General features: G+C 48.2%; 1 protein-coding gene across 1 annotated transcript in view; it reads left to right on the forward strand.

The window, feature by feature from the left end:
• The window catches only part of TRIM67 (tripartite motif containing 67), a 54,500-nt gene that overhangs the window by 16,054 nt on the left and 13,623 nt on the right, over window positions 1-24,823 (forward strand). Inside the window, 3 exon segments of the mRNA XM_019419025.2 lie at window positions 20,839-20,934; window positions 22,087-22,209; window positions 23,265-23,375. Of these exon segments, the coding sequence (XP_019274570.1) occupies window positions 20,839-20,934; window positions 22,087-22,209; window positions 23,265-23,375 (330 nt within the window).

The following is a 24,823-nucleotide window of genomic DNA, read 5'->3' on the forward strand; positions in this document are numbered from 1 at the left end:
GATAAAAGGGACTGGACCCAAGGGCTGATTAATAGGGTGATTTTGGATTGGTCATTAGATAGACAGGAGGGCTCATCTCTCCACTGAGGCACAAAAGATAAAGAACAACTCCAGAGCACGAGTAACTTGTGCTGAAAGTGCATGGAACCAACCTAAGAATGAACGGGCTCAGAGTAGGGAGTCATACCAGCAGAGACATTAGGGAGGGCTGTGAGAAAAGGGGGAGGTGCAGTTGAGTTTCAGAGAACTGGAAGAATTTGGAGGGGTGAAAAGGAAGGAGGTGTCCCAACAAAAAGGCAAATGGTATTTTCCATAATTTGACCATGGAAAGAAAACTCTCAATTCTCATCAAACGTGATTCTCACAAAAACAATTCTATTAATGGTTACCAGTGATGACAGTTGGCCTGATCCTAACGAAGCAGTTTGGGTTACTGGGCCATAAAAAGGTCCCCTTGCCTTTGCTCAGTAAATGTTTTTTTGTGCATTGGCAAAGTCAGGATTCTGGTCCCGTGGGGTCTGTGGGCCCGACATCCTATCCCAGGCTTGTTTGGTACCACCCACACATGATCTGAATTACTGTCTGCTCTCTGGCCGGTCTTCATGGTCATGGCTGTGCCCAATTTTACTTTTCTGCCAATAGGGTCCTCTCAGAGTCTTTATTACTCCGAGAAGTAATTTATTACAGAGATGAGTCTTTATTATAACAAGTAATACTCATTGTAATACTCCAGACAGCTTTAAAAATAAAATCCCATCTCGATTAGACTTTCCTTATTTACACGTATCGATGGGGTCTTGCAGCTAACAGAGACTTACCAGGTGTCTGTCCTTATTTAACCAACTTTATACATCACATGCATAAATAACACTGTACTTTGAACATCTTGACAGCAAGAACTGTCTTATTTATCTTTGTATTCACAGTACCCAGCAGAGCGCTGGCACCCAGTAGGCTATGAGAAACATTTATTTAATAAAGGAATAGTGACAATACCAAAATGTGTTTTAAGAGCAATGCCACAAATGACTATTCCAGTGGAATCCTTATGAATCCGTGGTGAATCACGAAACAGAGTGATTCATGAAGGAGGGGCATTCCAGCCAATGGTATGGAAAATGAGGGGAGGAGGGATTTTGCATTTTTCTGGTCCCCCTATTGAAAAGAGCCATCCACACTTGCTGGCATGGCACTCCCTTCTCTCGTTATATATGGAAGTGGTATCGGAAACAGTGAGCTGATCTCATGGCATGACAGAAGCTAGCTGGAAATGTTGGTGGATTTTTCCTAGATGTTAGCATTGCTACATCGCTTTTGTCATTAAGTTTTAAAATTTTAATTCCAGTGTAATTAATATACAGTGTAATATTAGCTCCATCACTTGCCAGGGAATGACCTTGTACTAAATGAGATAATGCATTTTAAGAAACTAAGGCAGTGCACACGCCCTGGTAGGTGTTCAATAAAGGAAAGCCACTATTATCATCATTGTCGCGGTATTATTGTCAGGGTCAAGTGTGGTGTGAAACGGCAGTGGGTCCATCTTCCAGAGTCGGTCCTCTGGCGGGACCACTTCACACCATCGCATAAAATGGATATCTAGAGAGATCTATCCCAGGATCGTCGGAACTGACCTTCTGGTCCTTCGCTGGCTGAAGTCATGGGAAGGATTTGAATTGAAATCAAAAGATCTAGGATCACTTCAGAGCTGTGTCTTTGGGTTAGTGTTTAATGGCTCTCCTGCCTCACTTTCCCTCCACTTGAAAGGCTGGTGTGGGATGAAATGAGATGAAGTAAGTAAAGGTCCCTATCATACTTTTGAGGCACTCATTCCTTGCGGTCCTTGACTTCTTTCCTGAAGGTACGAGGAACTTGTCCTGCCTTCCCTTTAACTCATTACTTGTATTTATGATGTGGAGACTGAGGACGTGCGATATGATCCCATGCGGTGAATACATATGAAAGAATACATGGTTAGATAGATAGGTAAAAGGAGTATACATCATGGCCCCTTGTTAGGGCCGCTGAAACAAATTGTCACAAAGGGTGACTTAAAACCACCACAATTTATTCTCTCCCAGTACTGGAGGTCAGAAGTCAGAGATCAAGGTGCCAGCAGGGCCACGCCCCCTCTGAAAGCTCTAGGGAAGGAACGCAGCCCAGGCCTCTTTCCTACTTCGGTGTGTTTCCTTGGCTTGTGGCCATGAACTCCCAGTTTCACATGCCATTTTCCGTGTGTGTGTGTGTGTGTGTGTGTGTGTGTGTGTGTCTCAGTATCCAAACTCCCCTCCCTCGCTTTTTAAGTTTATTTACTTATTTTGAAGTGGGGGGGGGGGGGGCGCTGCAGAGAGAGAGAAGGAGAGAGAGAATCCCAAACAGGCTCCACACTGTCAGCAAAGAGCCCTATATGGTGCTCGAACTCATGAACCCTTAAGATCATGACCTGAGCCAAAATCACAAGTTGGACGCTTAACCGACTGAGCCACCCAGACCTCCCCAAACTTCCCCTTTTTATAAAGACATCAGTCACATCCGATAAGGGGTCACCCTACACCACTGTTACTTCATTTTTTTTTTTTTTTTTTTTTTTTTACTTAACTAATTACATCTGCAATGACCCTCAGCCCAAATAAGTCACATTCTGAGATACTGGAGATTAGGACTTCAATATAGGAAGTTTTGTGGGACACAGTTCAACCCATGGCACACAATAACATTCATAAATCAACCTGGACGGAGAAACGAAACAAAAAAAGAGCTGGCAATCGAGAGGCAGAAGTTACAAATCCAAGCAGGTCAAACCAACTGTTTCCTAAAACCCTGTGACAATATTCAGCCACATTGACTGGCTTTGCTCCTGACGTTGCAGAGACCAGGCTCACTAAGGCCGTGGGGGTTTAGACTCCAGTTGTGGGTCAGGGGTAATGAAGGTCCTGTGGTAAGGGAGGGACCAAGGGTGTTAGGTGGCAGTGCTGAACATCTACAGGTGTCTGAAGACTCTGGGCAAAGAGTAGGAGAAGGGATGGAGGGGAAGGTGGCTTCATGGGAGCCTTTTCAGCCTTACCATTTTCCCATGAGTCCTCACGATAATCACCAGAAGTAACTATATTGAAAGTATTAACCATCCAGGATTACAGCAAAGAAATATCATCGCTTAACACTGTATGTTAGCTACTCTGGAATTACAATACAGAAATAAAAGCAGCAACAATACATATGTATTATTGCTGCATCAAGACATTGTTCTCACATTTAAATCCTGCATTAGAAGGTATTTGGGGGAAAGAACATGGGGCTGTTAGTTTTCGTTCTAAAATTGCTTAGTGGTGGAGATTTCAAATGAGATCTTAGTCACGTTATTTTTTTGAAACAAATAGCTTTATTGTTTTTTCTGATTGAAAAAGAAGAATAACACTCATTGTTTAAAACATTCAGAAAATACAAAGATGCAAAGAAAAATGTGAAAAATCACCTGTACCTTTACAACTTACAATGTGTGTGACACACACACACACGTATATAGTTACCTTAATAGTGGCTGGATAGATAGATACAGTATACACACACACACACACACACACACACACACGCACACACACACGGTATATACCATGTATACACACACACTACTTATTTATATATATAATTTTTTAAAATATTTTTTAATGTTTATTTATTTTTGAGACAGAGACAGAGCACGAGTGGGGGAGGGGCAGAGAGCGAGAGAGGGAGACACAGAATCTGAAACAGGCTCCGGGCTCTGAGCTGTCAGCACAGAGCCCATGCGGGGCTCGAACCCACGAACCGTGAGATCATGACCTGAGCCAAAGTCGGACGCTTAACCAACTGAGCCACCCAGGCACCCCTATATATATAATTTTTTAATGAGATTTTTTATATGTGTTTTTTGGTGTAATGTTCTTCTTTCTACTGAACATTCTATCACAGAGATTGTTCTATGTCAAAATAGAAATATATTTGGCATCTTAATGGATGCTGAGTATTCAGTTACCTGGATAAAGCACCATTTATCTAATCATTATTCCTGAAAATTTAGATTGTGTATAAATTTGTATCACAAATTTTACAAATGTAGTGGTCATTCATATATATCTTTGCATGTTATTTTTTAGCCTGTTATTTCCTTTAAAATAAAGTCCTATACAAATACTAAAACACATTAGGGATGTATTTCTTATTTCTCCCTGAATATATAAAGCCACGATCTTGTCTTTAAGAAGCAATTGTCAGCACTTGTATTTAAGAAGCAATTCCTCCCACTGTCTCTGTCTTCCTTTCCTGTCCCCCTCACTCGAATACTTGCCTTGCCCTAAGCTGTTCTGACTCCTGTCAGATCCATTGCATTGAAGTCAACAGCATGGAAAGTAGAGGATGGAGGAAGAAGGCAATCGTAGAAGGAGGGGTGGATGACCCAAGGGGAGGAAGAAAAAAAAAAGGCACAGGGTGTGATATGTTTTTCAATTTTAATTGTCACAAGTCAGAAGTAGGTGCTGTAATCCACAACATATAGATTCTATAGAAGAGCGAAGACTTGCCCAAGAGCCCATGGCTAGTAAAGGGACTGACTCCAGGCATCATGTTGCTATATTAAAAAGAAATTTTTTAATGTTATTTATTTTTGAGGGGGGTGGCGGTGCAGAGAGAGAGGGAGACACAGAATCTGAAGCAGGCTCCAGGCTCTAAGCTGTCAGCACAGAGCCTGATGCAGGGCTGGAACTCATGAACCACAAGATCATGACCTGAGTTGAAGTCAGACACTAACAGACTGAGCCACCCAGGTGCCCCATCTATATATATATATATATTTTTTTTAAGAACATCCCTTTTGTTTAAGTTTATTTATTTTGAGAGAGAGAGAAAGAGAGAGGGAGAAAGAGAGAGAATTAGCAGGGGAGGGGCAGAGTGGATCCAAAGCAGTCTCCATGGGGCCAGTGGAGAGCCTGATGTGCGACTCGAACTCCCAAACTGGGAGATCATGAGCAGAGCCAAAGTCAGGATGCTTAACCAACCAAGTCATCCAGGTGTCCCATGTTACTACATTTTATTATTTCTTCAAAGCACCTTCTGCCCTCCTTGTGGGATGGTTGTACTTCCTGCCCCATCCGTACAAGGAATGAGAGCAAGGAGTAAATGTTTGCTGTTGGAAGTGTCTGAGTTGTGTGTGGGAGTGTTTGTTACGATGGCTTAACTAGCTTCACACTGTCTGATACAACCACACTCTTTCCACTTCACTATCTTGCCTCTCCCTTCTGAGCCTTGCTCTGTTTCTTGGTCAAAATGTTTCTATCTTTTTGCGGTGCCTGGTTGCTCAGTCAGTTGAGCGTCCGACTCTGGATTTTGGCTCAGGTCATGATCCCAGGGTCATGGGATTGAGCCCCGCATCGGGCTCCTAACTGAGCGTGGATTCTCTCTCTGTCTCACCCTCTGCCCCCCCCCCCCCACTGTCACACACACACTCGCTCTCTCTCTCTTTCTAAAATAAAGAAAAAAATTCTATCTTTTCATTTGATTTCATAATAATGAGGAACCACTTTTTAAATCTAGCACTGTCCTCTACCAGAACCATGTTTAGATTTGTTTTCAGACCTGATTTTTTTTTAATTTGGGCTTCTTCTCATGAACCCCTGAACTATGAAGGGATAGATATTCCCTGTCACACATACGACTCCTGGAAGAGGGCATCCTGTCCAGAGGTGACTTTTTTATCACTTTGGTTTTCCTTGAACTTCTTTTCTCTGTCCTGAACCTTTTTCTGGATGGTTTCATTTTGCTTAAAATCCATGTATTCTACTATGGTAGAAACATAAATCTAATACTTCCTGAGCAAGTTTAAAAGTGACAGTTTGAGGGGCTCAGTCAGTTAAGCGTCCACCTCTTGGTTTCAGCTCAGGTCATGATATCACGGTTTGTGAGTTTAATCCCAACATCGGGCTCTGTGCTTGTCAGCACAGAGCCTGCTGGGGATTCTCTCTCTCTCCTTTCTCTCTCTCTCTCTGTCCCTCCCCCACTCATGCTCTCTCTCTCAAAATAAATAAATAAATAGACTTAAGAAAAAAAGAATTCAAAGCTAAAATAGAGCTCTAATCCTTGCTTCCAATCCGTGGTTCACGTTATGAAATTCCATGTCTTGTTGTCTAATAAAAAACGTGATTCATTTTTTCAGCAGATACTTTGTACCCTGGTAGTTCATACAGAGGTAGAGCAAACAGAATTTCCATCCTCTAGGACCACTCAGCTTAGCCGAAGAGAAAATGAACGCATGACAACAGTATAATATAATAAGGTGTAGGGTGACACGGGGGCCCAGAAAAGGGGCATCTCCATAGACTCCGGGAGAGTGAAGGAGGGAGGGGACAGGACAACCTGGAGGAGGGACACTTGAGCCGATTTTCGAATGACAACTGTGTGCGTCGGCAAAGCGGAGGACACATCAGGCAGGTGAACAGCAAGGCAAGGGTGCAAAGGTATAGCGCAGACCAACAGGTTGTGCTAAGGTGGTTTGTGTCTGGAAGGCGGCCGCAGCCGCTGCCCTTGCCTGTTAACCGCGACAGGAACTGACAAGCCTGAGTCCCAGGGGGGACAGGCAATTTCCAATTATTCTGAGTCTGGGTTCCTGCACATGGGCACCCTTGAGGGTCACTTGGCTCTAATGGACCCCCTTCTCGGAATAAGAAGCAACCGCGTGCCCATGGGTATATTTAATGATTAGAAGCTACTTCCTGGTGATATCAGCCAGGAGGCCTGCCTCTTCTTATTTTTGACCTCAGCATGAAGTCCCAGCCAGGAAGTTTGGTTGGGGGCTCTGATATATCAATATTGGCACCTTCAAGATCCCAGCGGACAGGCCAGACTGCCCCCCAACCCTTGCATGCCTGGGGGCAAGAGCTCATGGAGAACTCCTGAGCTGTAAGCATTTGGAGAGTTGGGAGTCTGAAGCTGAGTCGTGGGTAGGAAGGAAAAGAGGTCTCCCCGCCTCCCCATCTCCATAAGGATCAGATTCATCGAATCATGAATCATAACACAGCTATCTGTGTTTGTTTGGCCTCCTTGCCACTAAATTAGAGTTCTGTGTTGCAAACAAAAGAATTCAATTCTGGGCAACTCGAATCGAAGAGGATTTATTGGAAATATCATCCTTTTTTGCTGAGCGCTTGCAGAGTCAGGGGGAGCTTTGAGGGCCGGGATTGAAGGCATAGCAGTGGTGAGCACATGCACAGCATTGCATGGGAGACGCGCTCTGTTCTCAGCTCCTCGCACGTCTGAACACACTTCATCACGCTAGAAGGTACCTACCGCCATTATCCCCTTTCTGTGGTTGAGAAAAATGGGGGCAGGGAGAGATGAAATGATTCACCCAAGGACACAGGAGTATGCGACCCGGGATTCGAACCCAGCATTCCAGTTCCAAAGGCTTTTCCAAATGCTGAGAAGCAAGCCCGACAGGAATGGTCTAATTGCAGGAATCTGGTCAGGGAGCAATGGAAAAAAAGCTTATTTTTCCAGGTCTGTTTGTCCCTTTGCTGAGTTTTGAATTCTAAGGAGCTGGTATACTAAGGGCCTAGATCAGGGCATGCGTTTGCCCCTTGTAGGGGTGAAGGCGATGATATCAGGGCTGATTCCAGTCCCACCAGACTGTCCCCCATGGGGGAAAAGGCAGTTTCTCAAAGCAGCATAAAGTACTATTATGAAGAACTGGATGGCCAACAGCAGGGAAACTATGGTCCTGGGTGCCTCGGTGGCTCAGTTGGTTAAGCATCTGACTTGATCTCCACTCAGGTCATGATCTCACAGTTCGTGGGCTCGAGCCTCGCATCCAGCTCTGCCCTGACAGTGTGAAGCCTGCTTGGGGTTCTCTCTCTCTCCCTCTCTCTCCCTGCCCCCTCCCACTCAAAATAAATAAATAAAGTTTAAAAAGAAAAGAAAAGAAAAGTATGGCCCTGCAATTGCCTGGAGAAGCCCTCTCTGGGGTTTCATTATGCTCAGAACCACCAGTGGAATGTCCCTGAACCCAGGGCTTTCCGTGAACGCTCTCACTAATACCCTGCCACAGCCCTATGGGGGCATGTATCATTACCCCATTTCACAGTTAAGGACACAAAAGCTCAGAGAGGGGAAGAAACTTGGTCACATAAAATTAGGGTCTGCATTCAGACCCGGACTCCAAAGTCCATTTCTAGGAGTCACTGGGTGAACGCGGGGCAGGGCATCTGAACTCGTGGCTGGCAGGTGGTAGAGGGTCAGCTTATTGTGCTCTCAGGCCCTGAGTTAGTGTGAAGCTGAACTGGGATCTTGGAAGCACTTCAGTCACCGTCTCCCATCTACCAAAGCCTGAATGGCTGACTTAGGGAAAATATCCATCTGCAGGAAATTCTGAGTCAAGCCAGCCAACATGTAGCTACACGGCATCCATTCCTGGCCACACTCCACCGTTGTCTGGATTGGCATAGCCTTTATCTGAAACCTCTCTGTAAGAAAGGAGCCTCCCCTCCCCCCAGACCTCCCTCCATTCCACCCATCTGTTTTGGAGGGATCTAAGGAAAGCAAAGGAAGGGAGTCAGAAAAGTGTCTGGCTCTATGTTTCTCATCTTAAATAGGGAAGAATCTAAAATTGCCCAAAGGAGTGGAGCTCAGGCACCCCCACCAGGGTAGGACCGCTGGAAAGGGCCATGAAGCTGGGATGAGCCAGGCGGGGCAGGCCAGGAGGTGAGGCTACCTCAGGAACGGGGCATCAGAGTCCCTAGAAATAGGACAAAGTACAGTCCACAGCTGCTCCCCTGGACCTCACCCAAGGGAACTAAGACTTATCCCTGCTTTTCTGTTGCCCCTAGAGTCCCTGGCACAAGATTCAGTCAATTCACTATTCACTAGCGAGCAATTCACAGACACTACTGAGTGCCTGTTCTGTGCAGGCACAGAACTTCTCACTCTGAAAGTCCCAAGCCAGTGAGTGACACCGGCAGGTAGGCAAGGAACTAGATCTCAAGACACACAGTGATAAGGACTATCACTGGGGAAAGCAAAAGGCCAAGGTAGAACAGTGGAGAAGGGGTCCCACAAACTCATGGACTCTTGGAAGGCTTCATGGAAGAGGAGAACTGTGAGTGAGACTTGGGCAAGCAGAGTCCATTATTAGTGGAAGTGACAGCTGGGATAAGGGCTCACAGCTGTGGGGGAGACACCAGGGTTGTGGATCTTCTGGAACGTAGGTGCCTGGGTTTCAAGCTAGCCCAGGGAGGGAGAAGGTGCTAATCCTTCCAGCCATATAACATGTCTTCCTCATCTATGGGAGGCCAACAGATGGTTGTTGACTGAGTAAACCAATGAATGGATGAAAGTCTTGACGGCCTGGTGGAGAAGTTCTGACTTTGTTCTGCATGAGCTGCAGAAGAGAAAACCTTGAACCCCAAGGGTCAGAGGGAGAGATATTGTGGCAGAGACAGGATTTTTTATAGAAGGAGGAATCCATTTCAAGGTAGGACAGAACAGATCAGGATCAACCCCTGGCTTTATGGTTTAAGCAGGACTTCTGTGAATGTCCTGCTTAGACCCTTTTGCATTTTGCCAAGGCTGCCATAACAGAGTAGCACAAACTGGGGCACCTGGGTGGCTCAGTCAGTTGAGTATCCGACTTTGGCTCAGGTCATGATCTCATGGTGTGTGAGTTTGAGCCCCACATGGGGCTCTCCCCTGTCAGCACAGAGCCTGCTTCAGATCCTCTGTCTCCCTCTCTCCCTCTGCCCCTCCCCTGCTTGAGCTCTCTCTCACTCTCTCTCACTCTCTCTCACTCTCTCTCACTCTCTCTCTCTCTCTCTCTCAAAAAGTAAATAAACAGGGCACCTGGGTGGCTTAGTCGGTTAAGCGTCTGACTTCAGCTCATGTCATGATCTCACAGTTTGTGGGTTCGAGCCCCGCGTCGGGCTCTGTGCTGACAGCTCAGAACCTGGAGCCTGCTTCGGCTTCTGTGTCTCCCTCTCTCTCTGCCCCTCCCCTGCTCACACTCTGTCTTTCTCCATCTCTCAAAAATAAATAAATGTAAAAAAAAATTTTTTTAAGTAAATAACAACAACAACAAAAAAAAAAACACCAAAGTACCACAAACTGAGTGACTTGGAATGCCATAAATTTATTCTCTCGCAATTCTGGAGGCCAGAAGTCTGAAATGAAGGCAACACAAGGCCACTTGGTTCAAAGGCTCTAGGGGAAGATTGGTTCCAGGCCTCTCTCCCAGCTTCTGGTAGTTCCTTGGCCTGTGGCTGCATAACCCAAGTCTTCACATGGTGTCTTCCCTCCACGAGTGTCTATCTCTGTGCCTGTATATAAGGACCCCAGTCGTATTGGGTTAGGGCCCACCCTAACGACGGCATTTGATCTTGAACACCTCTGTAAAGACCCTATCTCCAGATAAGCTCACATTCTGAGGTACTAGGGTTAGGACTCCAACATATCTCTTTGGGAAGACACAATTAAACCCATAACACATCCCCTTGAAGCTGATCAAGGGTGAGGGCTTGAATTGAGAAGTATCTTGACTGCGGGAAAATGGCAGTCAGCCTCTCCCTGCTGCCTTCCAGATGGAAGCTGGGATAATGGAAAGGTATTGCTCTGGCCATCTGGATTGCTTCTATCCCCTGTCAGAGGCCTGCCCGTCTTACTAACATAGTCCCATGGCATCTACGTCTGCCTGATCAGCAAGGTCATGCGTCTTACCAGGCACATGAATCTCGAACAGAAGATAAATCTACGAACGGAAAGCTCAGAGGCCTCCCAGGGGAATGTCGAAGCTGGAAGGTCACCACTGTGTTAGTCGTTGGGGTCCCAGTTGCTGGGTCCTCCGGCTCTTACACAGCAGAAGAGAACATTTCAGAAGATGCAAGGAAAAGACGTCAGTGGGCTTGGACTCCCCAAGTGGGGAGTAGGATTCTACCCTGGGAGACTGAGGAGGCCACCTGCTTGGGCGGGGGTGGGTATGTCTTAACACTGCTCATGCGTCTCCAGCCACAAATTTTAAAAACCAACACATTACTACTAGCAGAGGATGAAAAGGTGGGAGAAATACCCTGGGGCCCATGCAACCCCATTTCACCACCTCCTCCTCTGTGTGAGCGTGCCAGATGCTCTGTGAATATCCAGCTCCTTTTCCAATGTATCCCTTCTCTAGTGTCTCCCGAGGGGGTGTCACGCTGCAGAGGAGGTGTAGGAAAGGCAGGTCCAGAGGAAGCCAAGTGCCCCAGAAGCACAGGAGGAGGAGGGACAGCAAACTGTCTCTGAGCCGGGCTGTGTGCAGAGGGCTCCTGGTGGTACTTCCCTGTGGAGACTTGCTGGATGTGGGCACTTGATTAGGCTGAGGGACAGGACATCTAGTTTTAGTGACAGCAGAGAGAGCCATTGGGAATGCCCTTTACAGATGAAAAGCAAGTCCTCTTTTCTGTTTGTTCTTCTAGAGTTTAGCTGCCCATGTGCTTCTCCCCCACCTCTCTAGTCTGCCTCTCACACCCTCCTAGTGCGATGATAGTGTGATATTGTGATTTAAAAATAAAATATATATGTGGTCTTCATCCCAGTTCCTGGCACAGAGCTCCTAAAACCCTAGAAATTTCCTAAGTGATGAGAGCAATAAAGGTTTCTTTTACATTAATGAGGTGACTTTTGGGAAGCCCCTAGGTAACCTACAGTTGGCCATGGGACCAGAGGGTTAAGCTGTTCAGCCCCTCCCCACTCTGGCACCCTCTCCTCCACCCCCAACCCAACTTCCAGGGAGGGGAGAGGGGCTAGAGGTTGAATCAATTGCCAGTGTCCAATGACTTAATCCATCATGCCTCTGTAATGAAGCCTCCATCAAAATCCAAAAGGATAGGGTTCAGAGAGCTTCCTGGCTGGTGAATTCATGGACATTTGGGGAGAGTGATGGCTCAGAGAGGACATGGTCACTCTGCACTCTTTCCCCAGGCCTTACCCTAAGCATCTCTTCAATCTGACTGATCTTGAGTTATATCCCATTTTAATAAACTAATAATCTAGTAAGTAAAGTGTTTCTCTGAGTTCTGTGAGCTGCTCTAGCAAATTAATCAAACCCTGAGGAGGAGAACATGGGAACCTCCCATCTATAGCCAGTCTGTCAGAAGCCCCACGTCGGGCTCTGTGTTCACAACTCCGGGACTGGAGCCTGGTTCAGATTCTGTGTCTCCCTCTCTTTCTGCCCCACCCCCACTCTCTCTCTCTCTCTCTCTCTCTCTCTCTCTCTCTCTCTCTCTCTCAAAAATAAACATTAAAAAAAAAGTGTTCATGGAAAAGATAAATTCAGCTGCCAGGTGTAGCAGGCTGAGTAATGGCCCCAAGAACATCCCCTTCCCAATCCTCAGACCTGTGAATATGTTACCTGATATGGCAAAAAGTACTTTGTAAGGAGTTTGAGATAAGAAGATGGTCCTGGATTACTCAACTGGGTCCAATGTCATCGTAAGCGTCCCTGTAAGAGGAGGCAGGAGGCCAGAGTTGGTAGTTGAAGACATGAGGACAACAGCAAGAGGCTGGATGATGAAGGAAGAGCCAGATGGGGGTAGTGCCTCTAGACAGTGGTAGAGACAGGGAAACAGATTCTCCTTTAACCTCCAGAAGGAATGAGCCATGATTTTACCTTGATTTTAGCCCCATAAGTCTCACTTTGGACTTCTGGCCTCCAGAACTGTAAGAGAATAAAACCAGTGTTGGCGTGGGTCACTAAGTTTATTGTAACGTGTCATAGCAGCAACAGGCAACTAATAACAGCCTAAGAACTCACAACCAGGGGAACTGAATGAGTCTGAGAAGTCAAGACAAGGCAGATCCTCTCAGAACATTCTCTTATTTTGCATCAACGCTGTGTGGGGGCAGTAAGGGAGGGTGGGGTCTTCGTAGATAACAATTCTTCAGTGTTGACAGGGCCATGGCAGTAGTCTCCATCTAGAGGTTCTGGGGTTGGCAGGCTCATAGAGCAGAGCATTGGATTAGCATCTAGAGCCCCATTCAAACACCATGTCTCTTCCTTACTGGCTTAGTGGCCAGAAACACAGGGAGCCAGTGGGGACAGAGCTGTGATCCTCTAAACTGTTTTGCTTCAGGGGACTCCCCACAAACCTGGCCCACATCCACTGGAAAGAAGCTGTCTGGGTAACCCCTGGTTGCTTAGTTCTTCCGGCAAAGATATTTTGTGCTACTGGGGGGGTCCCCTTAGCCTGTGACCCACAGTAAACCCAGAAGAAGTCTGCCATTCAGCATTGCTCCCCTCAGAGCAAATACTGGTCTGATCTGTCTCAAAGCAGACTTCTACCTAAGGGCCCTGTCCATGTTCCCCCTTAGCATCAGTCCTTCACACCCTGTGGATCAAAGTCTCTATGACTTGGCCCCTTGGGGGTGGGGGCTGAGTCCTGGGAGCCGACTGGGAAGGAAGGGTCTTATGGGTTAGAGGATTCTGGGAGGCCTGGCTGCCACTGCCTCATTGTGGGGAGGGTATTCTCATTCCCATCTCAGCACCCTGCGTGGGTCTATCCACTCCTCCCTCCTGGGAACTCCATGTACCCACCTGTCCCTGTGAGCTGTCTCCAAGGACTGGAGTGCTAGGCTTTCCAGTCTCCAGCTCTGTCACTGCATCTGCTTCAATAGTAATGGCAATCAAATCCCACCACTGGCTTTCCGAGCCTCACTTTAGGCTGACAACTAGGACAGTTTTATTCATTTAGTTACTGGGCTCTTGAAGCGTGTGGCTAGCAGGTTGGAGAAGACTGGAAAACAAAGCTGTTGTCTGCCAGCTAGAAAGGAGGGTGCTGCTATGAGACAGGGCTTTTCCAGCTGTTGGCAGTTTGCTCAGGTCTTCAAGCAGGAGCCAGGAGTGGAAGGACATCAGAAGTCCCACCTAGTACTGCTACATTTGGGTGGATCTGTGGTGGCAATTAACTAGAAAGAGTTAACACCCAGAAGTCATGAAAATCATCTCAATCACTAGGGTAGGGTCAGATTGCCAATGCCCAGTACCATATGGGGCTCTGTGCCCTGGAAATGGTGGGTTCAGAGTGGCCACATGGCCATTTTAATTATGCCCAGCAGGTGGGAGAATTGAGTCTTGAATAGCTCAAGGGAGCTAGTCAGACAAAATCCAGAACAAAATCAATTCACTGACACAGATATTTATGCAGCACATTCTAGGTGTAAGGCATTGTGCTGCCCACACAACATGCACAGGGCAAGCTTGCCAGGCACCAGGGGCTGGGACTGGCCAACAGGACAGGAAAGTTAATGCACTTCTCCTGGGCCACCTGTCTCAAAGACAGTGAGATATGTCCTAGAAGCCAGCCCTGTTTGAGGAATTCAAAGGGAACACTCCATTTGCTGAAGGTCACAAAACTTCAGGAGGAGGTAGCATTTGGGAAGGATCTTTATGGATGGATGGACGGATGGATGGATGGAAGGAGGGATGGATGGATGGAAATATGGATGGGATGTTAACAGGCAACAGAAGGCAAAGCAGAAGTGAGAGAGCTTATGAGGCAGAGGGAACTTCAGGAGCCCAAGCAAGGAGGAGGGGAGCCCAGGGGTTGCTGAGTCCAGTCTGACTGAAGGGTGGAAACCACGTGGGGAGCCCTGGGAGGTAACGCCAGAGAGGGTGACAATGTCCAGAGCCTTGGACATTGAGGTAAGGACTGGACCGTGATTCAGTGGGGAGTGGAGGCCACTGGTGAGAGGGGAAATGACATGGTCAGAGCTGTTTGAGAGACAACAGTCACAAGGTAATTTGGATATGCAGGATTCAGTTTCCTGGCATGACCTTTAAGTGGTGATCTTCATCATGTAACCACACATTTCCCCCATCAGGGCATATGGGCAGCGTTGAACTCAAAGCCCTACCTCACTCCCCAGTTGATGGGGGCTAACAGTTCTACTGGGAGCCTTGCCTTTTCTCATTTGGCAGTGGGGCCTCTAGTGCTAAAAGGAAGGATTCAGCAGCTCATGGGAGAAATGTTCTCCAAACATGAGTAGCTGGTGTTAAATGAACACAAATAGACACTGTAATAACATGGGTCTCATTCCTCCACCCCCTTCAAGCCTATGGACAATATTTTCCTTGAGAGGGGCGCCTAGGGGTTCTAGACCTTTTACATTCAAACAGGAATGGCTTTTAGCAAGCTGTATGACCTTGGGCAACTTCACGAAAGAAACATTTCATGAGTGTTTACTGTGTGTAAGGCATACCACCCGTATAATTTGTGCAATCTACCATCAAGGTAATACACTAATGCATTTGTGCACTCCTTGACAGTCACCTTTTACTAGGGGCTCAGTTTTTTCGTGTATGAAATGAGAGGTTGGACTGAGCCATGTCTAGACCCCTGGTGTCTAGCCAAGGATGTTCGAGAACAAGGACCGAGTTTAAACGGAGGCAGCTTAGGACCTTCTGCACAGAGCCCATGACAAATGGATGAGAATGATCTCTGAGGCCATTTGCAATGAAAATATAATAGATTCCAGTCGGGTAACTTAGATAAATTCACGCCCTGGTCTCTTTCAGCCCCTCTAACAAAATACCACAGACCGAGGTAATCAACAACAGATTCATTTTTTACTGTCCTGGAGACTGCAAGTCCAAGATCAAGGTGCTGACTGAGTCACTGCCTGTTAAGACCTCTCTTCCTGCCTTACCAATGGCCAGCCACCCCATCACTGTATCCTCACATGGTCTTTGCATAATGGTAAGACGTCTTTGGAGGGAGGGGTTATTACTATCATCCCCGTCTTGTAGAGGACACTACAGAACAAAGAGATGGCGTATGGAAGGAAGAAATAAAAATGATACACAGCCGGTGACAGAGCCAGGATTTGAACCACACTAGCCCAGAGTTCTCGTGCCCCATGCGTTATAATGCTCTGCACCGCCATCCAGAATATGGAAGACGAAGGCAGAGGACTGCCCTGTGTACCTAGAAGCTGCTCTTGGTGAAGACAGTTTGCTGGGCCAGGCAGGCAGCTGGTTTGACCCAGCTGGGAAATACTTATATTTTCAAGCTGCCTGTCTCCATTCAGAGACTTTACAGGAATGTAATTCCAACCTTAAAAGAATAGGGAGACATAATGGGTGCTTGGGTGGCTCAGTTGGTCAAGCGTCTGACTTCGGCTCAGGTCATGATCTCATGGTTGGTGAGTTCCAGCCCCGCATTGGGCTCTCTGCTCTTGGTGCCAAGCCTGCTTTGGACCCTCTGTCTCCCTCTCTCTGCCCCTCCCCCGCGTGCTGTCTCTCATCCTCTCTCTCTGTCTCAAAAATAAATAAACATTAAAAAAAAAGAATAGGGAGACATAAAATCCAACTTTTTTGATTCGGGTTAAAATCCATTCAGTCATGAATCACTGTATTGTACACCTGAAACTAATATAACACTGTATGTTAACCACCCTGGAATCAAAGATTTTTTAAAAATCCATTCAGTCATGAAAAAAATTTTACCTTCTGCCTGGAGATTTCCTTTCTTTCCAAGAGTTTGGTATAGTCATCATCCAAAGAGACAACACGATCCATCCTTATTTCTCAGACCAGAAAGAGACAATTCTCGGGGCACCTAAATGGCTCAGTCAGTTAAGCATCCGACTCTCTGTTTTGGCTCAGATCATGATCTCATGGTTATGTGAGTTCGAGCCCCCAAGTCGGGCTGACAGTGACAGTGACAGTGTGGAGCCTGCTTGGGATTCTCTCTCTCCCTCTCTCTCTGCCCCTCCCCTGCTCACACTGTCTCTGTCTCTCTCAAAATAAATAAGTAAAACTTTAAAAAATGTTCTTTATAAAATAAATAAATAAAAGAAAAGGACAATTGTCCATGTCCTCTGCTAGCACTCCAAATAGTCCCTGTAGAAAAGAAAAAGCACATGTCTTAAGGAAAACTGAAGCGGGGCGCCTGGATGGCTCAGTCGGTTGGGCGTCCGGCTTCGGCTCAGGTCATGATCTCACAGTTGATGGGTTCGAGCCCCGCGTCAGGCTCTGTGCTGACTGCTGAGAGCCTAGAGCCTGCTTTGGATTCTGTGTCTCCCTCTCTCTCTGCCCCTCCCCTGCTCATGTTCTGCCTCTCTCTGTCTCAAAAATAGAATCAAACATTTAAAAAATTAAAAAAAAAAAGAAAAACTGAAGCAAAACACAATATGCTGTAAACCCCTAATACATAGCCAACATATAAACCATTTGTCCCTTGAGAAGTGATTTCCACATTTGCCCCCAGAACCTTTGCTCCTTTTCCACTAGAATGCCCAGGTCCAGCTTCTACAATGCTGTCCCCCCGGCAAGTAGAGGTGACTTGTGGCCATTTCATGCACAGAGCAATGGGGGTCAAGAAAAGTACAAGTTTGTGCTTGTGGGACTTCCATTAATGCCCCCCGGCATTCACACTGCCATCAGGGGCTCTTCCGTGGGGAAACAGCAGACCAGGGTATAGGAGCCCCCACGTGGATGAGCACGCTGCTGGGCCCTGGGATGGTCTGTGCTTGGACAGCCTCTCTGGGGGTGCGTTGAGAAGAAGGAGCTGGAAAGATCAGGCAGCAAGGCTGGTGGGTCTGGAAGCAGTGTCTACCAAGCTGTGAGATTATTCCCCTTGGAGCTGGGTATTTGCCTAAGGTCACTTGTGTCCTTCAAAATCACTCTGTTCTTGGGCTCCTTGCCACGCTCCTTGGTCTCCTTGCCAAGCAGGAAGCAGGTGGACAGGCCCTGCGGTGGGCTGGGCTGCTAGGAGGCCGGTGCTGGCCGGATGGAGTGGGGACAGAGCCATGTTGGCGCCAAGTACCAGGAGGAGGGTGAAGGACCCTCACTAATGCCGCCTCTCAGAACTTCTTGCTGGCAAAGGGTGCCCGCAGCAGTGATAGGTCTCCTGGAATCTGTCCCATGTTAGCATGTACCTCCAGTGAAGCAATCAATCTGTTTTGTTTTGTTTTTTTATCCAGCCAGTGAGGCTTTTCTGAGCCCCTGCTTTGTGCCGGCATCACTGGCTAGAAATGCAAAGACAAAAGACAAAGTCCCCAGCATCAAGGACTATATAGGTTCATGGGAGATGCCTCCCCGCCACTTGGGGAAGGAACTGTTGCAGCCACTGTGGGCCCCATGCTTTGGGAGAGTGTAATAGGGAGGAAGGTGTCACAATTTTCTGGACACTGATAAAATTGCATTTAAAATCCCTATTGTATGGGAATGCAAGCTGGTGCAGCCACTCTGGAAAATAGTGTGGAGGTTCCTCAAAAAACTAAAAATAGAACTACCCTACGACCCAGCAATTGCACTACTAGGCATTTATCCACAGGATACAGGTGTGCTGTTTCGAAGGGACACATGCACCCCCATGTTTCTAGCAGCACTATCAACAATAGCCAAAGTATGGGAAGAGCCCAAATGTCCATCGACAGATGAATAGATAAAGAAGATGTGGTATATATATACAATGGAGTATTACTCGGCAATCAAAAAGAATGAAATCTTGCCATTTGCAACTACATGGATGGAACTGGAGGGTATAATGCTAAGGGAAATTAGGCAGTCAGAGAAAGACAAAAATCATACGACTTCACTCATGTGAGGACTTTAAGACACAGAACAGATGAACACAAGGGAAGGGACACAAAAATAATATAAAAACAGGGAGGGGGACAAAACAGAAGAGACTCATAAATATGGATAACGAACAGAGGGTTACTGGAGGGGTTGTGGGGGGGGGATGGGCTAAATGGGTAAGGAGCATTAAGGAATCTACTCCTGAAATCATTGCTGCCCTCTATGCTAACTAATTTGGATGTAAATTTTAAAAAATTAAATTAAAAAAAATAAATATATATTGAAAAAATAAATAAGTAAAATCCCGATTGTTGAAGATCCTCTTGGGGCCCATGAACGATCCTGACATCTCAGTCTCTTTGTGGGTGCAGCTTTCTGGGGATGGGCTGAGTTATCCTGGGACCTGTAACCTTCCAAGCCTGTCCACACCAGCAGCCACTGGCCACATGTGAAGCATTAACTAAATACAATTTAAAATGCACCTCCTCGGGGCGCCTGGGTGGCGCAGTCGGTTAAGCGTCCGACTTCAGCCAGGTCACGATCTCGCGGTCTGTGAGTTCGAGCCCCGCGTCAGGCTCTGGGCTGATGGCTCGGAGCCTGGAGCCTGTTTCTGATTCTGTGTCTCCCTCTCTCTCTGCCCCTCCCCCGTTCATGCTCTGTCTCTCTCTGTCCCAAAAATAAATAAAAAACGTTGAAAAAAAAAAAATTTTTAAATGCACCTCCTCGGTTACATTGGCTACTTTTCAGTGCTCAGCAGCCACACGTGGCTGGTGGCTGCCAAATCAGAGCAGACACGGAATCCTTCTGTCATTCCCGTAAGTTCCATTGGCTAGTCTTCGTGCATAGATACTTATAATAGAAAGTGGTACCCCCTGTGTGAGCTGTGGGGGGCGGAGCCTAAACCACCTGGGGTGGGGGTAGGGATGGGGAGGCCAGTGGAGAAAGGAGCAGGACAGAGCCCAGACCTCACCCTGACCTCATCTTGAGTGTGGATGCTTCCTGGGTCTGAGGCTCCCTCCTTCTCTCTCCTCATTTTTCCCTGAGTGGTCTTTTCCACTCCAGGGCTTCGTTTACCATGTTCCCCAGAGATGTTCAACCAGGCTGTGTTGGTACAGTTCAGTGGATCTCAAACTACATCAGATCCCCTGAGAGGGCTTCATAAAAGCCAGGCTCCTGGGCCTTCACTCCCAGTTTCTGATCAGTAGGGCCGAGGGTGGGGCCAGAGAAGTCACGTTTCAAAGTCCCAGATGACAGGTGACTCCGATGCTGCCGGTCTAGGAACCACACTTTGAGAATCATTGGTACGGCCTAAAGAATCACCTTCACTGGGGCACATGGGTGGCTCGGTTAAATGTCCAACTCTGGGCGCAGGTCATGATCTCATGGGTCATGGGATCGAGCCCTGCATTGGGCTCTGTGCTGACAGTGTGGAGCCTGCTGGGGATTCCCTCTCTCCCTCTCTCTCTGCCCCTCCCCTGCTTGCATGCATGCTCGCTCTCTCTCTCTCAAAAGAAATAAACTTAAAAAAAAAAAAAAAAGAATCTCATTCACGGATTCACCCATTCCACAAATATTCATGTAGTGCTACCATATGCCCAGTGCTAGAGGTGAACAAACCAGGCAAGGTCCCTGCTCTAGGGAGCTTACGTGCGGGCGAGGGAAGACCGTCAGTAAACAAACCTGTGTCAGGTGGTGATGAATGTTATAAAGAAGAACAGAGCAGGGCGAGGGGAGAGGGCTATTTCATAGGGTCATCAGGAAAGGCCTCGCTGACCAGGTGACATTGGAACAAAGACCTGAAGCTAGAGGGGAAGGGCGGGCCGGATATGACCCCGGCCTTTCTGGCCCCGTCTTCGGTTTTTTAATTAGCAAAATGTGACTCATGGTCAATATGGCCACAATCAAGGTCATCAGTCTCCAGCAGCTAGGTTCGAAGACCAATTCGATTGCACGTGTATGCATTTTGTTAAAAAGGCCATAGATTCCATCCGGGCTGGCGGTTCCACCTCTGGGTGCCAGCAACTGGTGTCCCCTCCGAGCCCCCTCTGTCCACACTGCCCTCTGCAAGGGGAGGACTCTGGAGGGCTAAGGGGCCCGCCACAGGAGGCTGCGTCCCACTTCCAGAGGATGCCTTAGGGCTCCCAGTCCATACGGCTCCGGCACGCGGGATCCGTTCTAGCCCCTCACAGACCCACAAGCCTTTCGGGTGCGGCGCAAACTCTGGGCCGTTCACGCCGGATTTGTCTTTTCACCGCTCGGTATCTTTTTAGGCCCAACTGTCACAGGCCTTAAATGGAGTTTCCGATAAGGCAAAAGAAGCAAAGGAGTTTCTGGTTCAGCTGAAGAACATCCTGCAGCAGGTCCAGGTGAGCAGAGCTGCAGCACGGGGAGGGCAGGCGTGTAGCAAGGGAGGGTCCTGTGGCGAGCGTCTTGTGGGGGACGAACACAGGAGGCTTAACTGTCCTGCTGCACGGCCTCGGACGTTGCAGACATCACCCGCTCAAGCCGCCGACAGTCGTGTGGCACCTGATACTGGAAAGGGATCCCCCATGCACCCAGTTACGGAGAATCGTAGAACGAGAGCTGGAAAGGGGCCAGCACTCCGTGCGGCCACGGAGGCCTATGTAATATCTGTGCACGGCGCTTCTGTACCCAGGGAATCGATACATCGTTTACCGCATAAATGTGTTGACTGTGCCACGTACTGAGCCCAACACAGATCAAGAAGTCTCTGGCTTCAGGAGCTGTCCGCAGGGGAGAGGACACACACGCGTGTGCTCTATACGAACGTGCATGCGTGGAGGGCCCATTCGTACAGACCGGACCAAAGGCACCGACTTCTTAATCTTGGAGCAGCCCCCCCACGAATGACTCCATTGTAATGTCATCACCTCTCCAGAGGCCTTGTCCCCAAACACGGTCACATTCTGAGTTCCTGGGTGTGAGAGCTTCACCAGAGGCCGTAGCACGAGGTCCGGATCCCTGCTGATCTCTGAGACCTAGAAGGATTCTTTTGTGAGACTGACTGAGATCCTGCAGTCTTCCGTTGTTTTCCTGCTTTCCGATTATAAAAAGCAAAAGCATGTATTATAGAAATTTTGGAAAGTAGAGAGTGAGAGAGCCACGGAAAGGTTCACCGATATCTCCCCACCTTGGGTGACCACCTCGCCATTCTGACACGTTCTTCTGCAATGTAGACACACGTGTGCACGCACACACAGGACAGAATTATGCTGTGTGCAACTTGTAGCCCCCCTTTTGTTTTCTTCCCAGTCCCTCATGAGCATTTTCCAAGACGTTAAAAACTCTCAACGGACGAGGTTTGAACGACTACCGGATATTTCACCATACTGGTGTGCCAGGATTCATGGTACCCTCTCCTGATTCGTATTTACGTTGTTTCCAATGTAGTAATGTTACAGATGACTCTGGGGAAAGCTTCTCTGAAATACGTCTTCGCGGCTAGCACTGGCCGGGTTTCAGCATGTCTTCTGTCTAAAGCTCTCTGCTCCCCCCAGGAAAACGGACTGGACTACGAAGCCTGCCTGGTTGCTCAGTGTGATGCGCTGGTCGATGCTTTAACTCGGCAGAAAGCCAAGCTGCTCACCAAGGTCACCAAAGAGAGAGAGCACAAGCTGAAGGTACGTCCCCGGGTGACGACACCCTCGTTTCCCATCGTGGCCTCCACACCGCGAGTGGACTGGAGCACACAGTAGGTACTGGGTCAATATTAGGTGGGTGAGAGAATGAATGAATGAATGAGTGAGTGAGTGAATGAATGAATGAATGAGGCAAGGAAGGGATAAGCCAGCTGCCCTGGACGTGCTCACACTCACGTGACTTTCCCCAAAGCCAGCCATCACCCACACTGTCCCTGCAAAGCCACAGTCAGGTGCACTGAATCCTGCTGTTCTCAGGTCAGGGGTACCCTTCTCCTATCTTCTCTGAAGTCCTGTTTTCCATCTAAGGGACTCTGCCTGTTCTCAGCTTGCAGAGCAGTAGTGACCAGTGACCGTAGTGAGGCCGCCCTCTGTTCGGGTCGCCAGCTCTGTCACCTTCTTCAGGCCCTCTCTAACATCGCACACATTCAATAATCAGCAATAATAATGCAATATTGTTATGGCATTATTAAATATTTATTGCGTTGTTAAATATCCACCACGGGAAGGGAGGGTGTCCCCTCACGGGACGTTGGGCTCCTGCTCCGGGCAGGTGCCATGAACGCTCTGCGTTGACAGAGGACTGCTTCATTGCCTTGACGGCTCAACCGATTTCATAGACATTTCCCAACTGAAGCAGGAAATATTACTTTCAAGGAAAGGAGGAATGCGTGTTGGGGATAGCCCATGGTTTCCAAGTGAAGAGGCCGAGCCCATGGAGTTATCCAGGACCACCAACGATGAAAAGTAAGACAGGAGGTGGTCACTGATCACGTGGACCGTTTCAGACCGTGCACTTTCTCTAGTGCCCAGGGTTCAGGCAGAGAGTTTGTTCTGTTGGGCGGTGGGTCCGTTTATTCCCCAAGGAAGAGGGCGCGTGGAGCTCAGGAGCAGAACAGCCAGAGGAGAGGGTGCAAGGTGGCGCAGACCAGCGCTGCAGCGTCTAGGGCTTTCTCTGTGCTAATTCTCCAACTTCCACTGCAGCCTGGCTGCCCCTCCTCTGATGAGATGGTTACTAGGGGTTCTTTGCATCACAGATGGTTTGGGACCAGATCAATCACTGCACACTGAAGCTGCGTCAGTCAACCGGGCTGATGGAGTACTGCCTAGAGGTGATCAAGGAGAACGACCCCTCTGGCTTCCTACAGGTGAGCCTGCGCACTGGGAGGACCCAGGCAGGCTTGGCTTCCTGCCTCCAAGTCCACCACCGCTTCCCAAGCTATCCGGAGTTTTAGGACGGTCCCTACCAGTGGCTTGGAATTGAGTAGATTCTCCCTTGCTCAGAGATTCCAGAAGACCCAGGTTCTCGTCTCTCGTCTGCCTCTCACTAGCTGTGACCCTGATTCTGTGCCCTCGTTAAAAAAGGAGGTCAAATGTCTTAATCCCTAGGGCCAACGTGTCGTGCATTTATGCTTTGACTTTCAGAGACCCCAACTCAACATTTTCTCCACAAATGGGAAAGGACAGTCTTTGCCAAACAAGCTGGAGGCTTGGAGGAAGTGAGTTAGCAGAATCCACACGGCCCATTACCTCAATGTGCAGAGTGCCACAGGCCTGGACAGATGGCCGCTGCCTGCAGAGCCCATGCAGGCTTGCCAGGGCATCCCTCCAACAGCCAGGCTGACTCAGGGCCACGAGCATCTCTAGAGGACAGGGCAGTGACAGGGGCTCAGCCCTCCATCTATGGGGAAATGATGGCCCCCTTCACTAGTCCCCACGAAGGGTTCACAGGATGGCTCGACAGGGACACGTGTAAGTGTCTGAATGAGCAGGACTTTCCAGCGGAAGACAGCGGAGCTGGGAGTGCAATGGAGGGACAGTTTGGAGCAACTTGGGGGGAGGGGGAGGACACACTGTGGGGAGCAAGCTTCAAAATTCCGGGGATACAGGAAGCGCTCTCTTCAGACCCTGGGAGGAACTGCTAGTATGTTTCACTTTGCAAAGTACTGGATCTCACAAAAGCAGTATAAGGAAGAATGCTTTTGCGCATTTGCTTCACAAAACGGTTTGGCCTGGTATCTTCATATTTTTTAATGTGTATTTATTTTGAGAGAGAGAGAAAGAGAGAGAGGCCAGGGGAGGGGTAGGGAGACAGGAAGAGAGAGAGAATCCCAAGCAGGCTCTGCACTGTCACACCAGCCTCGATCCTACCAACCATGAGATCATGACCTAAGCTGAAATCAAGGGTCAGACGCTCAACCGACTGAGCCACCCGAGCGCCCCACCTGATACCTTTAGATAGCAGGTTCTTCTTTACATTTAAATTATTGCCCTTTTAAAATACGATTTAGGGGCGCCTGGGTGGCTCAGTCGGTTAAGCGTCCGACTTCAGCCCGGGTCACGATCTCGCGGTCCGTGAGTTCGAGCCCCGCGTCGGGCTCTGGGCTGATGGCTCAGAGCCTGGAGCCTGCTTCCGATTCTGTCTCCCTCTCTCTCTGCCCCTCCCCCGTTCATGCTCTGTCTCTCTCTGTCTCAAGAATAAATAAACGTTAAAAAAAATTTTTTTTAAATACGATTTAAACAATACAGTTCACTTTTATTTGCACGGTGGCATGCCGGCAGGGATCATATACTCCCTGCCCTGGCTGGCCTGAGA

This window comes from Panthera pardus, unplaced genomic scaffold (genome assembly GCF_024362965.1).
Source record: "Panthera pardus isolate Hobbes unplaced genomic scaffold, ASM2436296v1 HiC_scaffold_22, whole genome shotgun sequence".
Taxonomy (NCBI): domain Eukaryota; kingdom Metazoa; phylum Chordata; class Mammalia; order Carnivora; family Felidae; genus Panthera; species Panthera pardus.